Source organism: Plecotus auritus (assembly GCF_963455305.1).
Source record: "Plecotus auritus genome assembly, chromosome: 9".
NCBI classification, from domain to species: domain Eukaryota; kingdom Metazoa; phylum Chordata; class Mammalia; order Chiroptera; family Vespertilionidae; genus Plecotus; species Plecotus auritus.
Genome location: NC_137783.1, coordinates 87128812 through 87152899, shown reverse-complemented (window position 1 = coordinate 87152899; position 24088 = coordinate 87128812). Strand labels below are relative to the sequence as shown.

General features: G+C 36.8%; 1 protein-coding gene across 1 annotated transcript in view; it reads left to right on the top strand.

The window, feature by feature from the left end:
- CNTN5 (contactin 5) overlaps nt 1-6027 on the top strand; it is a 1155131-nt gene extending 1149104 nt beyond the window's left edge. Inside the window, exon 25 of the mRNA XM_080642588.1 lies at nt 2795-6027. Within this exon, the coding sequence (XP_080498714.1) occupies nt 2795-2898 (104 nt within the window). The 3' untranslated portion in view covers nt 2899-6027. The remainder of the gene's footprint in view (nt 1-2794) is intronic.
- Nucleotides 6028-24088: the final 18061 nt, after the last annotated feature.

Sequence of the window (24088 nt, the reverse complement as noted above, 5' to 3'; positions counted from 1 at the left end):
GCTCGCGAGCCGTGGTTTGCCGCTCTGTTGACTAATGAGTTTGCCGACCACTGACCTAGACTCTCAATTTCAATAATTACAGGCTGTTGTTGTTCCTTGTGATTAAGCCCCTATCCCAGTGATCGGCAAACTCATTAGTCAACAGAGCAGCAAACCAAGGCAAGCGAGCCGCATGTGGCTCGCAAGCCGCAGTTTGCTGACCACTGGTGTAGATTATAAAGCAAGAATGATAAAACATAACATTTAAGGAATCAAAATGAATTCCTTGTTCTAGTCTTATAACTTTTTGGTACATCTTAAATTACTTTAAAAGGAAAAATTAAAAGTAAAAAACATAAGATGCAGGAAATCTGACTTTTTCAGAAATTCAGATGAAAATACTTAAGAATATAAATATGTTGTGGCCACACAAAAAATTGTTATACTTTATAATTCATTTATAAAAGTATAATTTCAATAAAAATATTAATGTAGAGACATTGATTAGTTCACAATAAAACTGTTTAAATGTGAATGTTAAATCTTGAAGAGTACTTTGAAAGACTAAAGATTATTTTGAAAAGTGAAAAAGATGACAGTCTCTTTGCTTCATAATCTCAGATTTCTAATAACAATATTACAAAGAACCTATACAGTGCCCTACTTATGTTCTTTGCATTATGCTAGTTTTTTCATATATTGTATTATTTTCTCCTTATAGCAACCTCATGAGTTAAGTATTTTATTATTCTCTGACTCTCTAAGATTCCTTTCATACTCTTAACACAATCAAATTCTAAAGTATCATTTGAATAAGATCAACCCCAAGCTTAGAGGAACTTATAAATACTTTGATCCTCCCATTTATATTTTAAATTAACTGGGAACTTCTATTCCATGGGGGGAAAACCATAAACTTTTATGTTTAAGTTAAAATATTTTGTCCAGTGCAACCCTTTCTCCAGTTTCTATAAAGTGAAATCTCATACTGTTGTCTATCTTAGAATATAAAACGAGCAATGATTGATTTCATCCAAAAACTAAAAGCCTAAGAAGTTGAAATAGCTAGTTTTACAGTGGGGACTAGAACTTAGTTCAATGTTGTTGATGTTTTGTGTTTTGTTTTGTTTTATTATGCCAAAATATGCTTTTGCTTTGTGGGTTCTATCTGGAATTTGAGATATAGACTCTAGTTAGCATTGTGCAAGTGAGATGCTTTTATGAAATGTCATGTAGGTTGATTTAAAAATAAATAAATAGGATGAGTTCAGTTTCTTTTTATTAAGCATGCACATACCACTCTAGCAAGACTTTGTCATCATGCCTTTTTATAGCTCAAATGTGGTCATGCACTTCACAATAACCCCATTGTGTACAAGCCAAAACATATGTAATATTCTCCAATATGTTGACTAATAGGTTTTAGTAGTACCTTACCTGTAAAAATTTTCAAAGATGTGTTGTTTTTGTATGTGTGTGGCTTACCAAACAAGTGATTCTTTGGTGCTTAAGTAAACATGTGAAAATAACTTTGACTCTATTTCTGTAATGAAAATCACACCCAGAATGCTGTAATATTTAATTTGGCCAGAGAAGATAATGTGACAGAAGAATGATTCCAAAACTGAGTGGTAGATTTTACTATTAATCCATCATTAAGGTTTTAACCCAGGCCAATCATTGTTTTAAGAAAGACAACACAAAGAGCATCTGATTTCACTAATCCCTAGCTCAATGACTTTAAGCAAGTTCTATAATCTTCCTAAGTCCGGTTCCCTCGTTGGCAACAGGAGGGTAAATAATATTACTTGCTGCATAGGAATGTTGTGAGGATCAAATAAGATAATATATATAGTCCTTGCCTGTTTAGCTCAGTGGTTAGAATGTCCACTGAAGGGTCGCTGGTTCCACTCCTGGCCAAGGACAAGTACATCCCCAGTGCCTGTCGGGGCACATGGGAGAGGTAACCAATCAATGTATCTCTCACTACGATGTTTCTTTCTCCTCCTCCCTCTCCCTCCCTCCCCCTCTCTTTAAAAAAATCAATGGAAAAAAATATCCTCAGGTGAGGATTTTTTAAAAAAAGGTAATATGTATAGTACAGTGCATGGCATGTCATATGCATTCTTTAAATATAAATTATGATGATGATCCTTCAGAAGACTTTTGGCTTGAAGAACCATTTCTGAAGTTAGATCTAAGAGTAGCACTTAGTTTGTGATTATGTAGAGCTATCAGAACTACTTCAAACTAATCCATTCAGATCAGTCAGTTCAATCAAACAACCACCTTATATATTAACTGCATACGGTGTTTTTGGTCTCAAGAAGGAAGAACTGCTGGTTGAAAGTAAGAGTGATGAAATATAACTCTTCTTTGGCAAATTTGGTATGAGAATCTACTCAACTGGCTAAAGTAATTAAATTATACATTTTTATTGCCACAAACTTCTACAAATTTTTTTTGCTCCGTGCTTTCAACTGTGTACTATAAAAATTCTTTTATTTTATATACTTGTAATGTGTGATGTTTTCCATTATTACATCATTAGTAAAACTTACCCTGAATCTTCTAATTAGATGTGTTTGTTAGACATGGCATTGCCTTTTTAATACAGTATTCCATATATACTTCTGCCCTCCATAAAACATATGGGAACCCCAGACAATGTCTCATTTCATAAATACTAGGAACACTCTCATCAGAAAAAGGACCAATGTTGCATTCATTTGTCTTACACACCTAAAAACAATTCTTTCCTAGCTCAAGTAAAATCAAAATAATTTGCTCCATTACTGCTTCTCTCTTTTCACAGGTGGAAAAATCACTAGTGCTCAGTCAACCCTCCATACTCTCTCCACATCTTCATCATCAGTAACGTTGCTCTTGGCATTGATGATTCCTTCAACCTCTTGGTGAAAACTGCAGACTTAATTTGCTTTACTCTGATAATAGTGGTGAAGAGTGTACTGTAAGTGGAGACCCAGGACACTGGAATGAGCTTTAAAAACTTGGGATTATACATGATGCACTTATAGGAGGTTGGGGGAAATATTACTTATCCATCAGGTTTTTCTTTGGTTTTTGTCAATGGAGAGGACAGTTCTTGGTCCAATAAAAATATGCAGGTTGTATGTTATGATTTTTTAAAGCAATGGTAATTTCTGTCTAATGCATTCTTTACTTTTTTAATATGTTGGAATTTGATTTTATATCTGATAACTCTAAGTATGTGCCATCCATTTGTTAAGTAAGTGGTTTCTAGCAGATCTGTTTCAAACACTAATACAAAACCGAGAAAGAAAACTTTGGTTAAGACTCTGAATCTACTGTTTTTCATTTTCCCTTTGGCTGATATTTCAATTGACAACATGACAGGAGACATGAAAAATACTTCAGTTGTGTGGGCCATTATAAGATAAGTATACAAAAATTTTCTGGAAAAATATTGTATGACTGCATAGTGCAATAGCAAAATTTGTCAATATGCTATTCTATATGCATCCCTAGAGCAAGTTATTAGGGTAGGGAATAAGCCATTTATATTAGTGCAAGATAAATAGAAAATGAGTCCAAATGAATTTAAATGATGTTGTTTCTCATCCAGTTCTATGTTATCTAGCTGAAAATATATTAAATGTTTATTTTTAATAACAAAAGATAGTTTAAAGTCACAACAAATATGGTTACTAAGAACTGCAGACACTGACTTGTTGCAAAGGGTGCTAACTTGTAAATGAAATGACTACAGGCACAGCTTCCTGTTTCCACACCTACTGCCAAAACAGAGGTGGAATGAGGTCCAAGGTTTTCTTCTAATTGCAAATCATTTTAAGGACAATGAAAAATTGTTGTGCAAATAATTATGCATACATATAGTCTGTAAATTAAAACAGTTCAAGCATAACAAATAAATTTTGATTTTTAAACAGTTCTGTGCATCACATACCCCTTATAAAGTGTTACCAACTGTTAAGAGGATCTCTAGGATAAACTGATTTTTTAAATTAAACTGTGGAAACATGGCCACAGTACAAAGTGAGCCCCATTTGCTGTTTGGAGGAGTCAACCAAAACCTATTTGATCCTAGATAGTTGTTAGAAAGTGAGGTGAAAGTTTTCTGCTTGGTGATATTTTTACAGAAGTTCTAACCAACATGAGAACTTGCCAGAGTTTGCATCACACCCAAGAAGATGCCTGAAGGGAAAGTTATTGCAAAGTCATACACCAAAAAACAGCCTGCATGCTAACAGGTGATGTTAATCTATACTAATAAAAGGGTAATATGGTAATTACACCAGATCAACCGGATGTCTTCCGGACGTTCGACATCCTTCTGGATAAAGCCAGGGCCCAGCCTGGGGGAAGCCGCCCCAGAGGCAGGGAAGCTGCCTGCGGTTGTGGTCCTGGGTGCCTATGGCCAGCCAGAGGGAGGGAAGCCTGGGTTCTGGGTGCCTGCAGCCAACCAAAGGGAGGGAAGCCAGTGTCCCGGGTCCCTACAGTTGGCCAGAGGGAGGGAAGCCCAGGTTTCGGGTGCGGGGGCCAAGGCAGAGGCAGTTAGGGGCGATCAGACAGGCAGGCAGAGGCAATTAGGGGCAATCAGGCAGGCAGGCAAGTGGCTAGGGGCATTCAGGCAGGCAGGAAGGTGAGCGGTTAGGAGCCAGCGGTCCCAGATTGTGAGAGGGATGTCTGATTGCCAGTTGGGATCGGGCCTAAACTGGCAGTTGGACATACCCCAAGAGGTCCCAGATTGGAAGAGGGTGCGGGATGGGCTGAGGGTCCCCCCTTCCATGCACGAGTTTCATGCACTGGGCCTCTAGTATGAGAATAATTAGCAATTTCTTTTATAACCTTCATTCTATTTGCATCTTTAACAGGAAGCCGAATGAAGCAACATTGAGCTCAACCTGGTGGCTCTAGAGGTTAATTCCTGTAGAATCAGAGGAGAGATTGGAATTTCTGTTCTGAATACCCTAAAAGATTAGTTTCAGAGCCACAGTACAACTATTTATGTTGGTTGCTCCTGTTTTTGAGGGAATTATATCCAAAAAACCCTGAACAAACAAGTAGTGACTTAAAAGACTATTTTAGTTAATAGATTATCCTAATAAATTACTACAGATGGTGAATATTGAAGTCAGTGAATAATAATGACTAAATGGCCTTCCTTGAGCTCCTCCTTTGCATTGGGAGAGGCTGGACTTTGCAGAGAAGAATGCTATTAGGCAGAAAAATATGAGCTTTCCTGAATGTAGTATAGCTTTCAGGAGCAAAATGTGCATCTGAAAAGAATGCAGCAGGAATATTTAAAAATGGGCAATAATTTTTACTTTATATTTGATTAATTAAACCATTTTCTTCATTTTCCATGGTATTTAGTGACAGACTTTAAAAATCAAGTTATTATTAGAACTCATAAAACAACCCCCACCACAAAATATAATGTCAGTATATGGCAAAATCAAATTAACCAATATTTTCACCTAGCTGATGGATGGTACATATCTGACAGAATATTTAAATATAGAATTCTGATGTTGTATTCTAAGAGAAATCAAAGATATGGGATGTTTTTACTCAACATGCACAGAGTATGTATTTTGCATCATAAACCTATTTAAAAAATAGGTTTGAAATGTTTATGTACTTATATATTGCATACTTGTTACTTTGAAGAAAACAAAAAAAACATTCCTTATCAAGGTACATTATTTTCCAGCTGCAATACTGAGTGAGCTTTTTCTTGGATGGGATAATAACCGCACAGTCTTAAATCACTAAAGAGACTGTATTTTTGTATAATGTCAATTGAATACGAAGAAAAAAAAACACTCCTCATAATTAAAAATTCCATGAAAGTGAATGTTTTCCATACCTATATGAAGGTATTGTGGACCCCCTGCCAAACCGTCAAATATATTGTATACAGTCTGTATATATGTACTATATATAAGGTTATATACCGTGTGGAAGGCACAGTCAGATAATAATTCTGTGTACTGTTCTTGTAACATTAGATCTTTTTAATAAATAATTCTCTTTTTATTGACTTTTATCTTCTCTCCTGTCAACTATATGAATGCCATTATTTATGTCACGTAAAACACGGTATACTCACAATTATGGTAATGTTTTCACACTGAAAATATCATTATCCACAGATGTCCATGGTAGTTTCAACTTGACAGTTGGAAGCTACTTCAAAGAATAAACTAAGCAAAAAAGCAGTATAAATGGGATAAGTTCATAGTTAAATTCACGATTTATTTCTTCTCAGGACGGAGACTTTATTACATGAGTTTTGTAAAGAGTTTGGTAAATGTGTACTGCTGCTTCTGTCAGGAACAGTATGTCCCAAGTACAATTCTCCCAGGCAGTCATCCACTCCTTTGTGCTCCCTTAGCACTGTGTGCACATCTCTGTTATACCAGCAATCACAAGACATGATGATGATTTGTTTATGAGTGTTTCCCCTTCACTAGTCTATGAGATCCTCTGAGGGTGACAGCGTTATATACATTTTAGGATTTCTCTCACCAGTGTCCAGCACATATCAAGTTAGCAATTAATTGGATTTAAGTTAAGGCTGGCCTTAAACATTTCCTTTAGAAATCTTGGAGCTCTGACTCAGTTAGACCAGAGACTAGGGAATCTGTATTTTCAAAATCTTCTAATGAAGAGAATTTAGCAATAAGTAGCAACATTTTTATAGATTTACCATTTGACCTGGCAATCCTAGGTCTAGGAATCTATCTCTAAGAAAGACTAGCAAAAATATGCAATTTTATGTGAATATACAAAGTATAGGATATACAAGGTAAATATAAGCTCACTTTTGTGTAAGTGGGGAAAAATACACACATATTTGCTAATATTTGCTAAAAGATATAATGGAAGAATAAACTAAAGACTAATAAAAATTGTTACCTACCAAGATAGGAGAGAATGGGACATGGGAACAAATATGCAAGCAAGCTCTTTCTCAATGTATTTATTTCTTAGTTTTGACCTTGGAAGTACATAAATGTTTATATTAATTTAAAAATCAAACAAAAAGAAAAAAATCAACCTCCAAAAAATAAGTGGGAAATAAGGAAACTAAGCATATCAACTGTTGGTTAATAAGCTATAGCTTTCTTATAGAATTTAACTTCATGGATAAGTCTTTCCAGTCAGTATGTTGACAGTACAGCCTAATGAGGCATACACTTCAAGAGCAACACACACATCAAAAGTATAAAATCTTAAACTACATTCATTGGTCTTCTTTTGAGTATCACAACTAGTTGAATTATTTTTAAACTAGCCAATATATAAATATGAATGTTAAAAGTATTTAAAAAGTACATTTTGGGGATAAGATAAAAGAGATACGTATACAGATATTTTTAGTTAAATAAAATTTGTAATCTTTGATTTATCAGTATGAAATATCAGTATGAATTTGTAGTTTGACATTTTTTTTAAAAAATGACCTATTATCTAGCTTTGTGAACTGCAAAGTTCTAGAACAGTGGTCGGCAAACTCATTAGTCAACAGAGCCAAATATCAACAGTACAACAATTGAAATTTCTTTTGAGAGCCAAACTTTTTAAACTTAAACTTCTTCTAACGCCACTTCTCCAAAATAGACTCGCCCAGGCCGTGGTATTTTGTGGAAGAGCCACACTCAAGGGGCCAAAGAGCTGCATGTGGCTCCCGAGCCGCAGTTTGCCGACCACAGGTCTAGAAGAACATTGAACACTCTTAATAGATAAATAATTTAAGTACTGATTAAATAATGCACGAATTTTTGCCTCCAAATTTCATTCACCTTTAAAAGGAAATTTACTGCAGAAATTGTTGATTTAAGGTCTTGGATAGGAAGTGAACAAGATGAATCCAGGTTTTCTTTTTGTGCCTTTAAAGATTACCATCTGCATGAGATAAATTGAGCTCAAAAAGAATAATGACAGCAGTAGACTGAAACAAAAGTAATATCTAAAAATCCATGATTTCATACTAATATACACACAAAACTTTGGTTATCTTTGTTGGATGCAAGATTCATCATTCTGAGAATTATTATAAAAATGTAAAAGGGAAAGAATTAAGTATGTATGTTGACTTTCTTGTAAAGGCTATGTATTAGGATAATCAAACAGCTGATTAAAGATAACTTGACTTTATAAAAGAATCACAGCTAATAAATGCAAAATGAATAATAAAAATAAAATAATAGTAATGTAGAACACTCTTCAGAATGATGATCCAGTTTTTTTCATAAGTCAATAGCATGGGGTCAGGAGATAAGGAAGGAGAATTTCTCTTTAAATGAAACTTAAGAAATGTATGAAAATCAAACACTTTGTTCAAATTCTGATTCAAATAAATTGTTCAAGAAAAATGGGATATGGGCTACATAGAATATCGTATGCTAAAATAATGTAGTTATTTCGATTTTTTTTTTTTTAGAAAAAGATGTGCAATGACATAATGGCAGAGATTTACTTTAAAATATCACCAAAAAGAGCAAGGAAGGAAGGGACAGAGGAAGGATGGAAGAAAAGAATGAAGAAATTAAAATAAAAATAATTTTAAGGGATAGATATGCGCCTAAGAACACAATATCAAACTATATGAGGCAAAAATTAATAGAACTGTAAGGAGAAAGATGAATCCACTATCATAGTTGGAGACTTCAACACCCCTCTATCTGAAATTGACAAATTCAGCAAGCAGTAAATCAGTAAAACATAGTTGAATCCAACAACACCATCAATCAACTGGACATAATTGACACTATAGACTACTTCATCCAGTAACAGAGGAATGCACATTCTTCTCAAGCTCACATGGAACATTCATCTAGATAGACCACACTCTGGGCCATACACCTGAACAAATTTAAAAGAATAGATGTTCTACAATATCTTTTCTCAGACTATAATAAAATTAAACTAGAAAAAAATAGAAAGATAAATAGAAAATCCCAAAATACATGGATATTAAATAATACACTTCTAAATAAATCTCAAGAGAAATTTAAAAATATTTTTAGCTAAATGAAAATGGAAACACAACCTGTTAAAAATTGTGGGATACAGCAAAAGTAGTGCTTAAAATTTTATAGCATTGAATGCATATACTAGAAAAGAAGAACGATCTAAAATCAATATCTAACCTTTCACCATAAGAAACTAGAAAAAAGAGCAAAGTAAATTCGAAATAAGCTGAAGAAAATAAATAAGAAGAAATCAATAAAACAAAACAGGAAATCATTACAGAATATTAATAAAACCAAAGGCTGGTTCTTTGTAAGGATCAATAAAATAAGCCTAGTCAGGATAATAATGGAAAAAGAGAAAGTACCAATTATTAATATCAGAAATGAAATATGGAATATCATTTTAGATTACATGACCATCAAAAAGATATTAAAGTAATATACACCCACAAATTTGACTACCTAAATGAAATGAAAAAGCAATTTTCCAAAATAGTAGTACATACAAGAAAAAATAAGACAATCTGAATAGGCCTACATCTAAAAAGATATTGGATCAATAATTGATAACCTTCCAAAACAAGAGCACTAGGGCCAGATGGGTCCATTGGTGAAATTTATCAAACATTTAAGGAAAATATTTTCTCAATTCTCTACAATCTTTCAAAGTATAAAAGTCAAGGGGATACATCTGAATTTATTCTATGAGGCCAGTATTACTCTAATACCAAAACCAGACAAAAATATGACAAGAAAAGAAAACTAAGTAGAATACAGCAATTTATAAAAAGAATTATACACTACAACCAAGTGGGAATTATTACAAATATGCAAGGCTGGTTCAACACTCATAACACAACAAGAGGCCTGATGCATGGATTTGTGCACTGGTGGGGTCCCTTGGCCTGGCCTGCACCCTCTTGCAATCTGGGACCCCTTGGGGGATGTCGGAGAGCCAGTTTCAGCCCGATCCCCACAGGCCCAATCCAGACAGGAGGGAGCCCAATCCCCGCAGGCCCAATCCAGACAGGAGGGAGCCCGATCCCCGCAGGCCCAATCCAGACAGGAGGGAGCCCGATCCTGTGCATTGAGCATCTGTCCCCTAGTGGTCAGGCCCCATCATAGCGACCTGTCGACTGGTTGTTCAGCCATTCGGTTGCTTAGGCTTTTATATATATAGATTACTGAAATTTATTACATCAACAGGCTAAAAAAGAAAAAAATTATATGACTATATCAATAGATACAGAAATAGCATTTGAAAAAATCTAGTACCCATTAATTTTAAAAACTCTTAGCAATTTAGGATTAGAGAGTAACTTTCTCAACTTGATAAAGAATATCAACAAAGCTGAAACCGGTTTGGCTCAGTGGATAGAGCGTTGGCCTGCAGACTGAAAGGTCCCGGGTTCGATTCCGGTCAAGGGCATGTACCTTGGTTGCGGGTACATCTCCAGTAGGAGGTGTGCAGGAGGCAGCTGATCGATGTTTCTCTCTCATCGATGTTTCTAGCTCTCTATCCCTCTCCCTTCCTCTCTGTGAAATATCAATAAAATATATTAAAAAAAAAAAGAACATCAACAAAAAATCAATAGTGGTCATCATACTTAATGCTGAGAAGCTTTCCCCTAAGTTAGGGACCAAGGCAACTATGTCTCCTCTCACTACGCCTTTTCACCATCACACTGGAAGTCCTAACTAATACAATAAGATAAGAAAAGAAAGGCATACAGATTGAGAAGAAAGACATAAAATTGTCCTTGTTCACACAGGACATGATCATCTATGTAGAAATTTTAAATAATCATTAAAGAAACTAATAAGGGATTATTGCAAGGTTGCAGGATAAAGGGTCAATATGCAAAACCAATTGTTTTTTTATATACCAGCAAAAAACATGAGGAATTTGATATTAAGAGCACAGTACCATTTATATTAGCCCATAATAAAATGAAATGTGTATCCAAATGAGAAAATCTACAAAATTCTGATGAACAATAAATGGAGACCTAGTCCATGCTTATGGACATGAAGACTCAATATTATCAAGATGTTCATTCATCCCAACTTGATTTATATATTCAATTCAATTTTAATCTAAATCCCAATAAATTATTTTATACATACGGACAAACAGATTCTAAAGTTTATATGGAGAAACAAAAAAACAATATTAGGCAATACAATCTATAATAATAAAAGCAAAATATACTAATTAGACCAGACGACCTTCCAGATGAAGCCAGGGCTGTGAGGGAAGCCCGGGTCCCGGGTGCCAGAGGGAAGCCGGTGCTAGTAGCCAGGGGAAGGAAGGCCTACACTTGCACGAATTTCATGCATTGGGCCTCTAGTCTATAATAATAAAAGCATAATATCTAATTAGACCAGACGTCCTTCCTTCTGGACAAAGCCGCAGTGGGCAGGGGCTGAGGCAGAGGCGGCCGCCACAGTGGCGGGAGCCAAGGCCCTTGCACAAATTTCGTGCATCAGGCTCTAGAATTGAATAAAATGAACAAAGTTATAAGACTGACTCTACCTGACTTCAAGAATTACCATAAAGCTACAATAAGCAAGACAATATGGTATTGAGGTAAGAATAGACAAATAAATGAAACAGAATACAAAGCTCAGAAATAAATGCATATAAATATACTCTTTGACAAAGGAACACAGACAATATAGAGCAATGATTTTCAAGAAATACTGCTGAAACAACTGGACATCTATATCTATAACTGCTCTCAATATAAGTGAGTTAAATTCTCCAAACAAAAAGCATAGAATGGCTGTATAGATAAAATAACAAAACCCCACTACATGCTTCCTCCAAGAGGCTCATTTAAGCTTTAAGGGCAAACATAGGTTCAAACTGAATGTATAGAAAAACATATTCCATGCAAGTTGAAAACCAAAGGAGCAGGGGTAATTGTATTATATCACACAAAATAGACTATTTCAAAAACTGTAACAAGAGACAAGGTCTTATATAACGGTAAAGAGGTCAATTCATTAAGATGACATAACAATCATATATTCACCCAATATTGGAGCACGTAAGTATATTAATCCGGTACTAATAGATCTGAAAAGAGAAATATACAATAATAAAAGGAGACTTCAATAATCTATTTTCAACAATGACTTACCATCAATAAGGAAACATTGGACTTGAACAATACTTAGTCCAAATGAACCCACCTGACATATATAGACTATTCCAACAATAACAGAATACACATTTTTCTCAAGCACACATGAAATATTTTCCAGGATATCATGTTTGGTCAGGAAAAAAAAAAGTGTTAGCAAATTCAAGTATCTTTTCTGGCCACAATGGTATAAAACTAGAAACAATAACAGGAGTAAAGCTGAAAAAAAATCACAAATGTGTGAAGATTAAATAACATGTTTCATATAATCAATGTATCAAAGAAGAAATTAAAAGGGAAATTAAAAATATCTTGAAACAAACAAAAATGGAAACAGCATACCAAACATATGGGATGCTGCAAAGCATTTCTAAATAAGAAGTTTATGGCAACAAATGCCTATATTAAGGAAAAAGAAAGATTCAAATAAACAACCTAGCTTTACACCTCAGGGAACTAGAAAAATAAATGAACAAACTAAGCTCAAAGTTAGCAGAAGAAAAACAAGTAAAATCAGAGTTGAAATAAAATAGAGACCAGAAATACAATAGAAAAGATTAATAAAACTAAGAGCTGGGTTTGTGTTTCTTTTAAATAAAAAAAGAGCAACAAAAATGACAAATACTTAGGTAGACTAAGTAAAAAAAGAAAGAAGACTCAAATAAATAAAATCAAAAATGAAAAAAAAGACAAAAATGATAAACTGAAATCCAAAAGATTATATAAAAGGCTACTTTGACAATTATACACCAACAAATTGCATGACCAAAAAGAAATAGATAAATTCCTAGAAATAAACAACTTACCAAACTGAATCATGAAAATATAGGAAATCTGAACAGACCAATGATGAGTAAGGAGATTAAATCAGTATTTAGAGAACTCCCAACAAAGAAATGCCCAGGACCAAATTTACCACTGATAAATTTTACCAAGCCAAACATTTAAAGAAGAATTAACACCAATTCTTCTCAAATCTTTGAAAAACTTAAGGGAATGAAATACTTCCAAATTCATCTTACAAAGCCAGTATTATTCTGATACCGAAGTCAAATGAGAACACTAAAGAAAAGAAAATTACAGGAAAATATCCCTGATGAATATAGATGCAAAAATTCTCAACAAAATACTATCAAACCAAATAAAAAGAGTACATTAAAAGAATCATACACTATGATCAAGTGGTATTTATCCTGGGAATAAAAAATATGATTTAACATAGGCAAATAAGTAAATGTGATATACCACATTAATAAAATAAAAGATAAAGATAAATTATCATCCCAATAGATGCAGAAAATACAAACTTTTTGACAAAATATAGCCTCCTTTCAGGATAAAACTCTAAACAAATTGGGTATAGAAAGACATACCTCAATATAAAAGAAAAAGATCAAATATGTAAAGCTCACAGCTAACATCATATGTACCAGTCAAAAGCTGAAAGCTTTTCAACTAAAATAGGACTTAAACAAGGGCTCACTCTCACCACTCTTATTCAACATGGTACTGGAAGTCCTAGCCAAGAAAAAAAATTTAAAGACGTGCAAATCAAAAAGAGAGAAAACAATTTTATTTCTAGTATCATGAAAAACAGTAAAATAGTTTGGAAAAAAATTTAACCACCAACATGAAAGATCTGTACACTGAAAACTAACTAAAAGGCTTTGACAAAAGTAATTGAAGACACACACACACACAAACACACACACACACAAAAGATATTCCATGTTCCTGCGTTGGAAGAATTAATACTATTAAAATATCTATATTACCCAAAGCCATCTACAGATTTAATGCAATCCCTATAAAAATTCCAATGGCACTTTTTCACAAGAATAGAAAAAGACCATCCTACAATTCATATGGAACCAAACAAGACCCCAAATAGCTAAAGCAATTTTAGAAAGAAGATTAAATTCAGAGGTGTCACATTTTCTGATTTCAAACTATACTACAAAGCTATAGTAGCAAAACAGTATGGTAGAGACATACAAACAACACAGACAAATGGAACAAAATTAACAGCCTAGAAATAAACTCTAATATATATGGTCAATTAATACTTGACAAAGGAGAAAAGGATGCTTAATGGGGAATATTCAGCATCTTCAAAAAAGGGTGCTGAGAAAAACCAGATAATCACATGTAGAAGTGTAAAATTGGATCCCTATATTACACCACCTACAAAATTAATTTGAAATGTATCAAAGACTTAAACATAAAACCTGAAACCATAAAATTCCTAGCAAAAAAAAACAGAGGGAAAAAGTTCCTTGATATTAGCTTTGCAAAAGATAATTATGTGAGTGGATGGAGGGGTTAATTAACCATATTGTAATCATTTCATAATATATAAGTGTATCAAATCCTCACATTGTACACTTGAAACTTATACAATAGTATATGTCAATAATATCTCAATAAAGCTAGACTAATAATAAAATTAAAATTCTTCATTCTCAGTTGTGGCTTTGCATAAATGTGAAATCTGTGACCCAATAACTTTATCACAGTCCTATTGAACTCTGCATGCATAGACCAAGCCCAATGCAGCCAAACATCCCTTTTAACAACCTGTTTTAAAGTGTTTGAGAAAAGGAGTGAAATAGTCAGTTATGCTTCTAAGGAATTACTCTAGTTGTTCTGTAAAAAACAGGTTGTAGATGGTGGAGGCATAGAATGGGGACATAGACTGAGTTGTGAAGAGAAGTTACATGCCTGATATGCATTGTACACCAGAACTAGGAATGCTCATGAATAACATGAAAAGTGTGAGAGAAAAAGAATGAAGTATAACTCCTAGATTTTTATCCTGATTATACCAAAATTTTGGACTGGAACTCGGATTCTTTGTCCGCAGGAATTGAAGAATGAATCCACGGACAGAAGGTGGTATAGCAAAGGTGGAGATTTATTGAAGAACAAGTACAGACTCCCACGTAGGGAGGGGGAAGAGTCCCACAGAACTGACTTCCATGGGGGGGGGGGGGGTAAGAGTCCCATAGAGTTCCCTTTCCCTATGGCTTATATAGGCTGCAGATCCTGGTGCCTTGATATTCCCCCCTCTGATTGGTCATTATTTCCTTAGACTGATTACTATAGTAACTCCTGGGCTCAAAGGTTGAACCTCACTTGGGACATGTGAAGTTCTCCCCCTTCCTTCCTTATTGTTTTCCTATTCCCTTTGGGCTTTCTTCTTCTCCTTCTGAATGAAGGGCTTCCTTCTCTTTATTTTGTAAATATAGATCTTTCTTGACTACTTCCAGTTCCCTTGTCTTATGGAAATACTAGAGGCCTGGTGCACGAAATTCATGCATGGGGGAGGGGGGTGTCCCTTAGCCCAGCCTGCACCCTCTCCAATCTGGGACACCTCGAGGGATGTCCAACTGCCCATTTAAGCCCGATCCCAGTGGGATCGGGCCTAAACGGGCAGTCGGACATCCCTCTCACAATCCAGGACTGCTGGCTTCCAACTGCTCGCCTGCCTGCCTTCCTGATTGCCCCTAACCGCTTCTGCCTGCCAGCCTGATCACCCCCTAACCACTCCCCTGCCAGCCTGATTGATGCCTAACTGCTCCCCTGCCAGCCTGTTTGCTCCTAACTCCCTCCCCTGCAGGCCTGGTCCCCCCAAACTGCTCTCCCCTGCAGGCCTGGTCACCCCCAAATTCCCTCCTCTGCCAGCTTGGTCACCCCTAACTGCCTTCCCCTGCAGGCTTGATCGGCCCCAACTGCCCTCCCTTGCAGGCCTGGTCCCTCCCAACTGCCCTCCCCTGCTGGCCTGATCGCTCACAACTGCCCTCCCTTGCAGGCCTGGTCCCTCGCAACTACCCTCCCCTGCTGGCCATCTTGTGGTGGCCATCTTGTGTCCACATGGGGGCAGGATCTTTGACCACATGGGGGCAGCCATCTTGTGTGTTGGAGTGATGGTCAATCTGCATATTACTCTTTTATTAGATAGGATACCTGTTGCTGCTTCCTTGTCTTATGGAAATGTACCTGCACCTGGCTTCCCTGTCTTATGGAAATGTACCTTCTCCCAGTCTGCAGCCCCATGTTTTTCCATGGACCCCAATTCTAAAAAATCCCTAAGCCTGCCTATGTTCCCCCAAAATTCCTGCTTCACTGAGCAACCAGGAAAAGGGTAAAAAACATAAGAATTCCATTTTAGACATGCTAAGTCTGAAGTGACTATTAAATATCCAAGTAAGAATGTCAAAGAAGAAGCTAGATATAAAAATCTAGTAGTCAAGAGAGATGTAGACCTCAGAGCTATAAATATGTATTTGTATATGAAAAATATTTAAGAGATAATTAAAAACTATGAGACTAAATGAGATTACCTTGGGAGTGAGTATATCTAAGAGAAAAAAGGAGAAAAAAGAGCAAAGGATTTAGTAGCCTTCAGGCACTACAAAATTCGAATGTTAGAAATATGAGGAGGAACCAGCAAATAAGACTTAGAAAGAATGGCCACTTAGGTAGAACCCAAGGGCTCTGAAGGGGAAAGCAAAATCTTGTGGGAGGGTCATTAGGTGAAATGGTGAAAGACGTACTCTCCCATTTTCAGATCTTAAAAACCTAAGAATGTCGATTAGAGGGAGGCAGCACACATAGTTTTTGGTTCGAAGTACACTGTTTCCTGCCTTGCAAAATAGCAGCTTATTCTCCCAAAGTGTTTTCTCACCTGTGATGCATTAGCTGAGACTATAAAGGACCAATCTAGCATTTTATAAAGCTAGAAAAAATTCCTCACTATGCCAGTTAGCATATTATCCTATCATTGAAAGAAACAGTTAGCATTGAGATCATAATAAAGTTTAAAATGCCTTTTTCTATCTGTTCCTGAGTGAGTACTGGGAGAGGAATCTCAATTAAAAAATAACATAATAATTAAAAGAAAAGGAGGTAAAGACTTTCAGTTACTCCCAAAATAGAAAGAAAAATATGTAAATTTGTTTTACCATCTGCATTCGTCTGTTTTCTCTACACAGAACATCTGATGGACAAAGTTGCTAATATTCAAAGTTACCAGATTCAGGCCTTGACGTACTCTCCAATTAACTCTAACAGTGCTTTCAGACGATGGACTTTGACTTGCCCATTTAATGAGTAAATCCAATCAGCCACCCTGTTAGAGAAAATGGAAAACAGACATCTTTGAGAATGTTAACTAATTGCAGAAGGAACTTGAAAAGCGTACGACCATAGAAGCTGTTTTATAGTCAATCTCTCCACTGGATATTTTTTAATGGATTGGTAATGGTTTTTCTTTGTCCTATAACAAACTTCCAGCTCAAACTCAGGAGAAAATCCATCCCATTGGAATCTTATTACCTCTCAGCTAAGTCCATGGAAGCAGATTCATGACAAAATAAATGTCTGTTGTTCAAATTACCTCTGTGTAATGGGAAGCTGGGCATCACCCTCCTCTATGAGGTATAAGAATGAATTTCTTGTGTGAAATGGTTTTTGGTTCATTTGAGGTGCCTTTGAATACTAATGCTGAGTGAATAGAAGCTGCATAATCTCTGTTCAAGTCAATAAAGGAACACACTGCATTGTAGAATCAGAGGGTCAAACAGATCACTGGAATGAGATATTGCACCACGTTCTTTCGGCTTTGCAAGATCTTAATCCAAGCATTCCCCTAAATCTTACTAGAATCAAAACCAGTTGTTTGTATATTAGTACTGAGGTACCTGATTGCTATGTAAACAGAGAAATTCTCTTAACAAACTCCTTATCACCTCTCAATCCTAGTTCTCATTACTTCTGTGTTAACGTTTTTTAGCTCCTGACTCCTCGTTGCTCCCTCCTCTGTTTGCACAGATTCACATCACTTTGATAGCATCTCTCCTCATTTTCCTGTAATCATCCACTTACAAGTCTATTGCTCACAACCTGTAAACTTAATCATTACTCTGTTCCCAGAGTAGTGGTTAGTTCTACAACATAATGGGTCTCTGGAATGATCTCTGCAATGAATGGCTGAATGAACATTGCCATGTGGTGAGGTGTGTAAGGAGTGCTTATTCCTCAGCCTCTGGTTAAGCCTTCAACTTACTTTTCTGGAGATCCTACAGAGAAAGCATATGAACTCGTGCCATTCCTACTGTAGTGGAGGATGTTGGCGTCCTTCCCAGAACACTTTACTATTTGGTGTAAATGCACATGCACACGCACACACACATATACATGCACACATGCACACCTCAACCCCAACCGCAGCTTCTGTGAGTGTTGGCTGAGAACAACTCACAGCTGATGTCTTCAGAAAAGGAGAATCACCTACCCCACAGTGCAGACCTGACTCACTGCCAGGAACAAAGGGAATACAGACAGGGTGGGGCAAAGCAGGTTTACAGTTGTGAGTACAGAAAACACAGAGTTTATTCTTGTATTATTACTTATTAATTATTGTATGATTTTTCACATGAACAACTGTAAATCCACTTTTGCCCACCTGTACAAAAGGCCAGCCCTCTTAGCTCATGGTGGGACAAACTCGGTGGTACAATCTGAGTGCCAGAGCTTTCCTGGGAAAGCCAGTCTCCAGCGGGGACTGCATAGCCTGTTTTGCTCACTTCCCTCCTCCCCCAGTGAGTCACTTGAACAAGGATCTCCATCTCAGCTTCTACTTCAAGGCCCAACACTGCTGGTACTGGAAGTGGTTCTAAGAAGCAGACCCCGTGGCTGGGATTCTGGAGTGGCTCCCTCACTGGCTGGATGGCAATCAGGGCCTCTCAGCAGTGGGAGGTGTTGTATTTGTAGTTCAGGGCAGGCTCCGAAGGTGCAAATGCAAATAACTTCATCTTTGGGGGCTAGAAAGAAATACAGGCAAAAGGGAAGCGCTAGCTGGTACAATGTTTTGGGTTTGACAAGTCAAATAAACAGCAATTGTAAGGACTATGAAATGTGATGGCTGTATTTACCTAGTAAGTGCCATCAATTCACTGAAGAGAAAACAGGACAGGCTCAAATCTGTTAATCAACAATGTAGAGCAAAGTGTGAGAGTCAGAGGGCAGCATTAAGAGACAGGCATCTCCAATAAATAGTGTTGGGAAAATTGGACAGATACATGCAAAAAAAAATGAAACTAGAACACCAACTTATACCATACACAAAAATAAACTCAAAATGGATCAAGGACTTAAACCTAAGACAGGAAACCATAAAAATACTAGAGGAATCCACAGGCAGCAAAATCTCAGACATATGCTGAAGGAAGGCAATGGAAACTAAAGAGAAAATAAACAAATGGGACTACATCAAAATAAAAAGCTTTTGCACAGCAAAGGAAACCATCAACAAAACAACAAGAAAGCCCACTGCATGGGAGAACATATTTGCCAATGATATCAAAGATAAGGGTTTAATCTCTAACATTTACTGGGAACTCATGCAGCTTAACAAAAAGAAGATAAACAACCAAATCAAAAAATGGACAACTGATCTAAATAGATACTTTTCAAAAGAAGACAGAAGGAAGGCCAAGAGACATATGAAAACCTGCTCAAAGTCACTAATCATCAGAGAGATGCAAATCAAAACAACAATGCGGTACCATCTCACACCTGTCAGAATGGCTATTATCAACATATCAACAAATGACAAGTGCTGGTGAGGATGCAGAGAAAAAGGAACCCTCGTGCACTGTTGGTGGGAATGCAGACTGGTGCAGCCACTGTGGAGAACAGTGTGGAGTTTCCTCAAAAAACTAAAAATGGAACTACCATTTGACCCAGTGATCCCACTTCTAGGAATGTATCCCAAGAAACTAGAAACACGAGTCAGAAAGGATATATGCACCCCTATGTTCATAGCAGCACAATTTACAATAGCTAAGATTTGGAAACAGCCTAAGTGCCCATCAGCACATGAGTGGATTAAAAAACTGTGGCACATCTACACAATGGAATACTACACTGAGGTAAAAAAGGTGTTCTTACCATTTGCAACAACATGGATAGAGATGGAGAGCATTATGCTAAGTGAAATAAGCCAGTCAGAGAAAGACAAATACCACATGATCTCACTCATTTGTGGAATATAATGAATGGCATAGACTGATGAACAAAAATAGATCCAGAGACAGAGAAACATCAATCAGAATGTCAAACCTCAGGGAAGGTAGAGGATGGTGGGGGTAAGGGGGAGAGATCAACCAAAAGGACTTATATGCATGCAATGGACACAGACAACAGGGGGGTGGGGGCATGAATGGGAGATGGGGGGGAATGGGGGAACAAGGACACATAATGTAATACCTTAATCAATAAAGAAATTTAAAAAAAAAAAAACGCATCTCCTGCAGCCAGAGGATAGACATAAAAAGTCAGTCACAGGACTTAATTGAAAGAGAAGCAGAAGCCTCAGAAAAAGCTGGATTTTCAGCCCAGGCAAGTCTCCTATGCCAAAGCAAGAACCTTGATAGGATCCTGAGGCCTGCAATGGAGATGTTTGGATAAATGAAAATCATGCTACCCAGCTAATAGCAAGAGAATAGGGTTACTTTAGGGATTAATGTCAGATTTAAAGGAAATTACTTAACTACATTTGGTACATGGGTTGCACCTGAAACATGGCTGATAGTATTTTTTACTTAGACAAATAAGGTCTGGTTTCCTTTGAAATTGACCTGCTTTGGGTAGAATTAATTTGGAAAGATGACATAGGATGTGTGGGCAATTATATTAATCCAAAACTTTTACATGAGGTATTTCTAGACCACAATGTCCAATACAGTGGATTGGAACAACATGTGGCTATTTAAAATGAGATTTTAATTCATTAAAATGAAATAAAATCAGTTTCTCAACTGCCCTAGCTACATTTCAGTTGCTCAACAGCCACATGACGCTAGTGGCTACTGTGATAAAAGGCATTTCTCCATCATCACAGAAAGTCCATCAGACAACACTACACCAAATCATATAAGCTTCGCAAAGTAATAGAATGTTCTTCTTGGAGCGTGATTTATAAGTATAGTAGCTAATGGCTTATGCCTACATGTGGGTGTGTGTTCCTTAATTTTATTGCCTTCTTATTCCTCATAGATTGAAATTTAATTGAAACAATCCTTGCAGAACTCTGATTTTGTTGAATGTGACAAGAAGTGTCAGTCTACAGTTAGCATCATTAATGAGAATATCATTTACAGAATATCTATAGTCATTAAAGAACATTTACATTATACTGAGTCTGCTCATTTCCACTGGGATTTTCCCTAATTATAGTAATGCTGTCCTTCAGCGATAATCTGAATGTAGTGACAATGCAGAGGCCAGCTTAGATCGTTTTTTAATTTATTTTGTAATATTGTAGTAATCCTTTTCCCATTGAATACTTCCTACCATTAATTCTAAACCCTGTCAGCAATTTCTGATGTATGGTTTGCAGTACTTACACTAATCAAATAATCACAATCCTTCCATATAAAAGACCTTATCTCAGATTTAATTTTATCAAGAATAAAACCTGCCTTTCCTGGTTTGTTTTTTTTTTTTTTTTTTTCGCATTTATTCACAACCTCTGGAATACTTGATGCTCAATTGCTGTTACTGGTTGGAGGATGGACTTATTTACCAAGAGTCAGGCTCTGTGATTGGCAATATTATTAAGTACAGAAGTGATGCAAAACCTTGTTTCTTTTGTGTTTGAGAGTGATAAGGCTGATCCTGTCTCTATTCTTTCCCCTAATCCAATTGGGTTATAAGAGCTATTCTGTATGATCATTATTTATTAATTGTATGAATTTATATTAAACAGCTATACTATCCAAAATTCTAAAATCAGAACTTTTTATAAAACTTACTGGATGATGCCCTGACCAGTGTGGCTCAGATGATTGAAGCATCCTCCAATACACTGAAAGTTCATAGGTTCAATTCCTGGTCAGGGCACATAAGGGATTGCAGGTTCAATCATCAGTCTAGGCCAGTGGTCGGCAAACTCATTAGTCAACAGAGCCAAATATCAACAGTACAACGATTGATGCTGACGACGCCTTGCCATACTAGCAGTCAGCAGCTGTGCATCGCGGCAGGTTGCCCAGGACCAAACCAGAGAGGGTCGGACCTGCATTACCACCATTTGTCCACCATCCAGAACTAAAATATCATTGCTGACATGTACACATAAGGAACTGTTTGACATTGAAATTGGGACTCAAAAGAACTGTTGGCCCAGAAAGAAACTCACTACAGACTGATTCATTTGCCTCTCAGCATAACCATTATTGCTTGTCTCATTTTCGGTTCTTATAAGTCTATTTCTAGTATCACATGATTTCAATCATCTAGGGGAAATAATGAACAACATAAACTGATGAACAAAAACAGACCCGGAGACAGGGAAGCATCGATCAGACTGTCAAACCTCAGAGGGAAGGTAGGGGAGGGTGGGAGTAAGGGGGAGAGATCAACCAAAGGACTTGTATGCATGCATATAAGCCTAACCAGTGGTCACGGAAAACAGGGGGGTGGGGGCATGCGTGGGGAGGGGTTTGGGATGGGAATGGGGGGATGAGGACAAATATGTGATACCTTAATCAATAAAGAAATTAATTTTAAAAAAACAGTACAACGATTGAAATTTCTTTTGAGAGCCAAATTTTTATACTTAAACTTTTTCTAACACCACTTCTTCAAAATAGACTCGCCCAGGCCGTGGTATTTTGTGGAAGAGCCACACTCAAGGGGCCAAAGAGCCGCATGTGGCTTGGGAGCCGTGGTTTGCCAACCAATGGTCTAGGCGAGTGTAGGAAGGCAGCAGATAGATGTGTGTGTGTGTGTCTCTCTCCCTCTGACTATCTCTCTAAAATTAATAAGCATATCCTCGGGTGAGGATTTAAAAAACTCACGGGATACTGAATTTGTCATTTGACTTTCTGGCAGTTATTTTTGTGTAACATAGGCAGAAACACAATAAATAGTAGACATGATCTTTGCCTTTGGTCAGTGATAGACCACAGGAAAAGACTAACCTGTAAGATAAATATCACAGATTTACATGTTGCATATTAGAGTAGAAAAGCCAAGTATAGAAATGTATGAAAAATATATTGCAAAAAAATAGATGAAGTGGACAAAAATTAGACTACATTTTCATCATAGCTTGTTTTGAAGGATAGGAAGTGGCCATGTGAAATCCCTGATGGGCAAAATTTCTAAACAAGTCAAAAAGAAACTGAACCTCTCTATATGAAACTATTTTTAAAACCAAAAAATCTAGACAAGTAAGGATTTAACAAAGATACTTTACCAGTTGGGTTAAATAATAATTGTTTATATGGTGTGATTTAATAACTACAGATCAGTCAGACCAGACTAAGTTTTGCTGCAGTAACAAATCCTATATAATAAAAGCCCAGCGACCGAACAGCAGAATAACAAGAACAACCGGTCGACCAGTCACTATGACACACACTGACCACCAGGGGGCAGACACTCAATGCAGGAACTGCCCCCTGGTGGTCAGTGCGCTCCCACATTGGGAGCGCCACTCTGAGGGCAGGTCCACAGCCGGTTGGCTGACTGGGATGAGCAGCGCTCCCACAGCAAGCCAATCCCCGCAGGCCATGCCCCCGACCAGTGCATGAATCCCATGCACAATAATCTCAGTCTTTATAAATCCCCTCAAGGAGGGATACAAAAGAGAGATAAAACAAAGAATTTGCTTATAGCACTCCAAGGGGATTTATATACCTCTGTCCTACTAACCATAGGACTGAGGACATGAATAGTATTGACAAAGAAATGTGGTGGAAATGGCATGCATTACTTACTGGGGGAAGCTTTAAAAGCCTGTGTGTGGTTTTCCATGTCTCTCTTTCCTCTGCCACTGGATAGAGGCTTGGGTCTTAGAGTCAAGATCATCTGGAGCAGAGTAGTGGCTGCCCCAGATACATATGCACCTTGACCAGAAAGAAATAAGACTGTGCGTTATAAACAACTGAGATTATTGTGCAT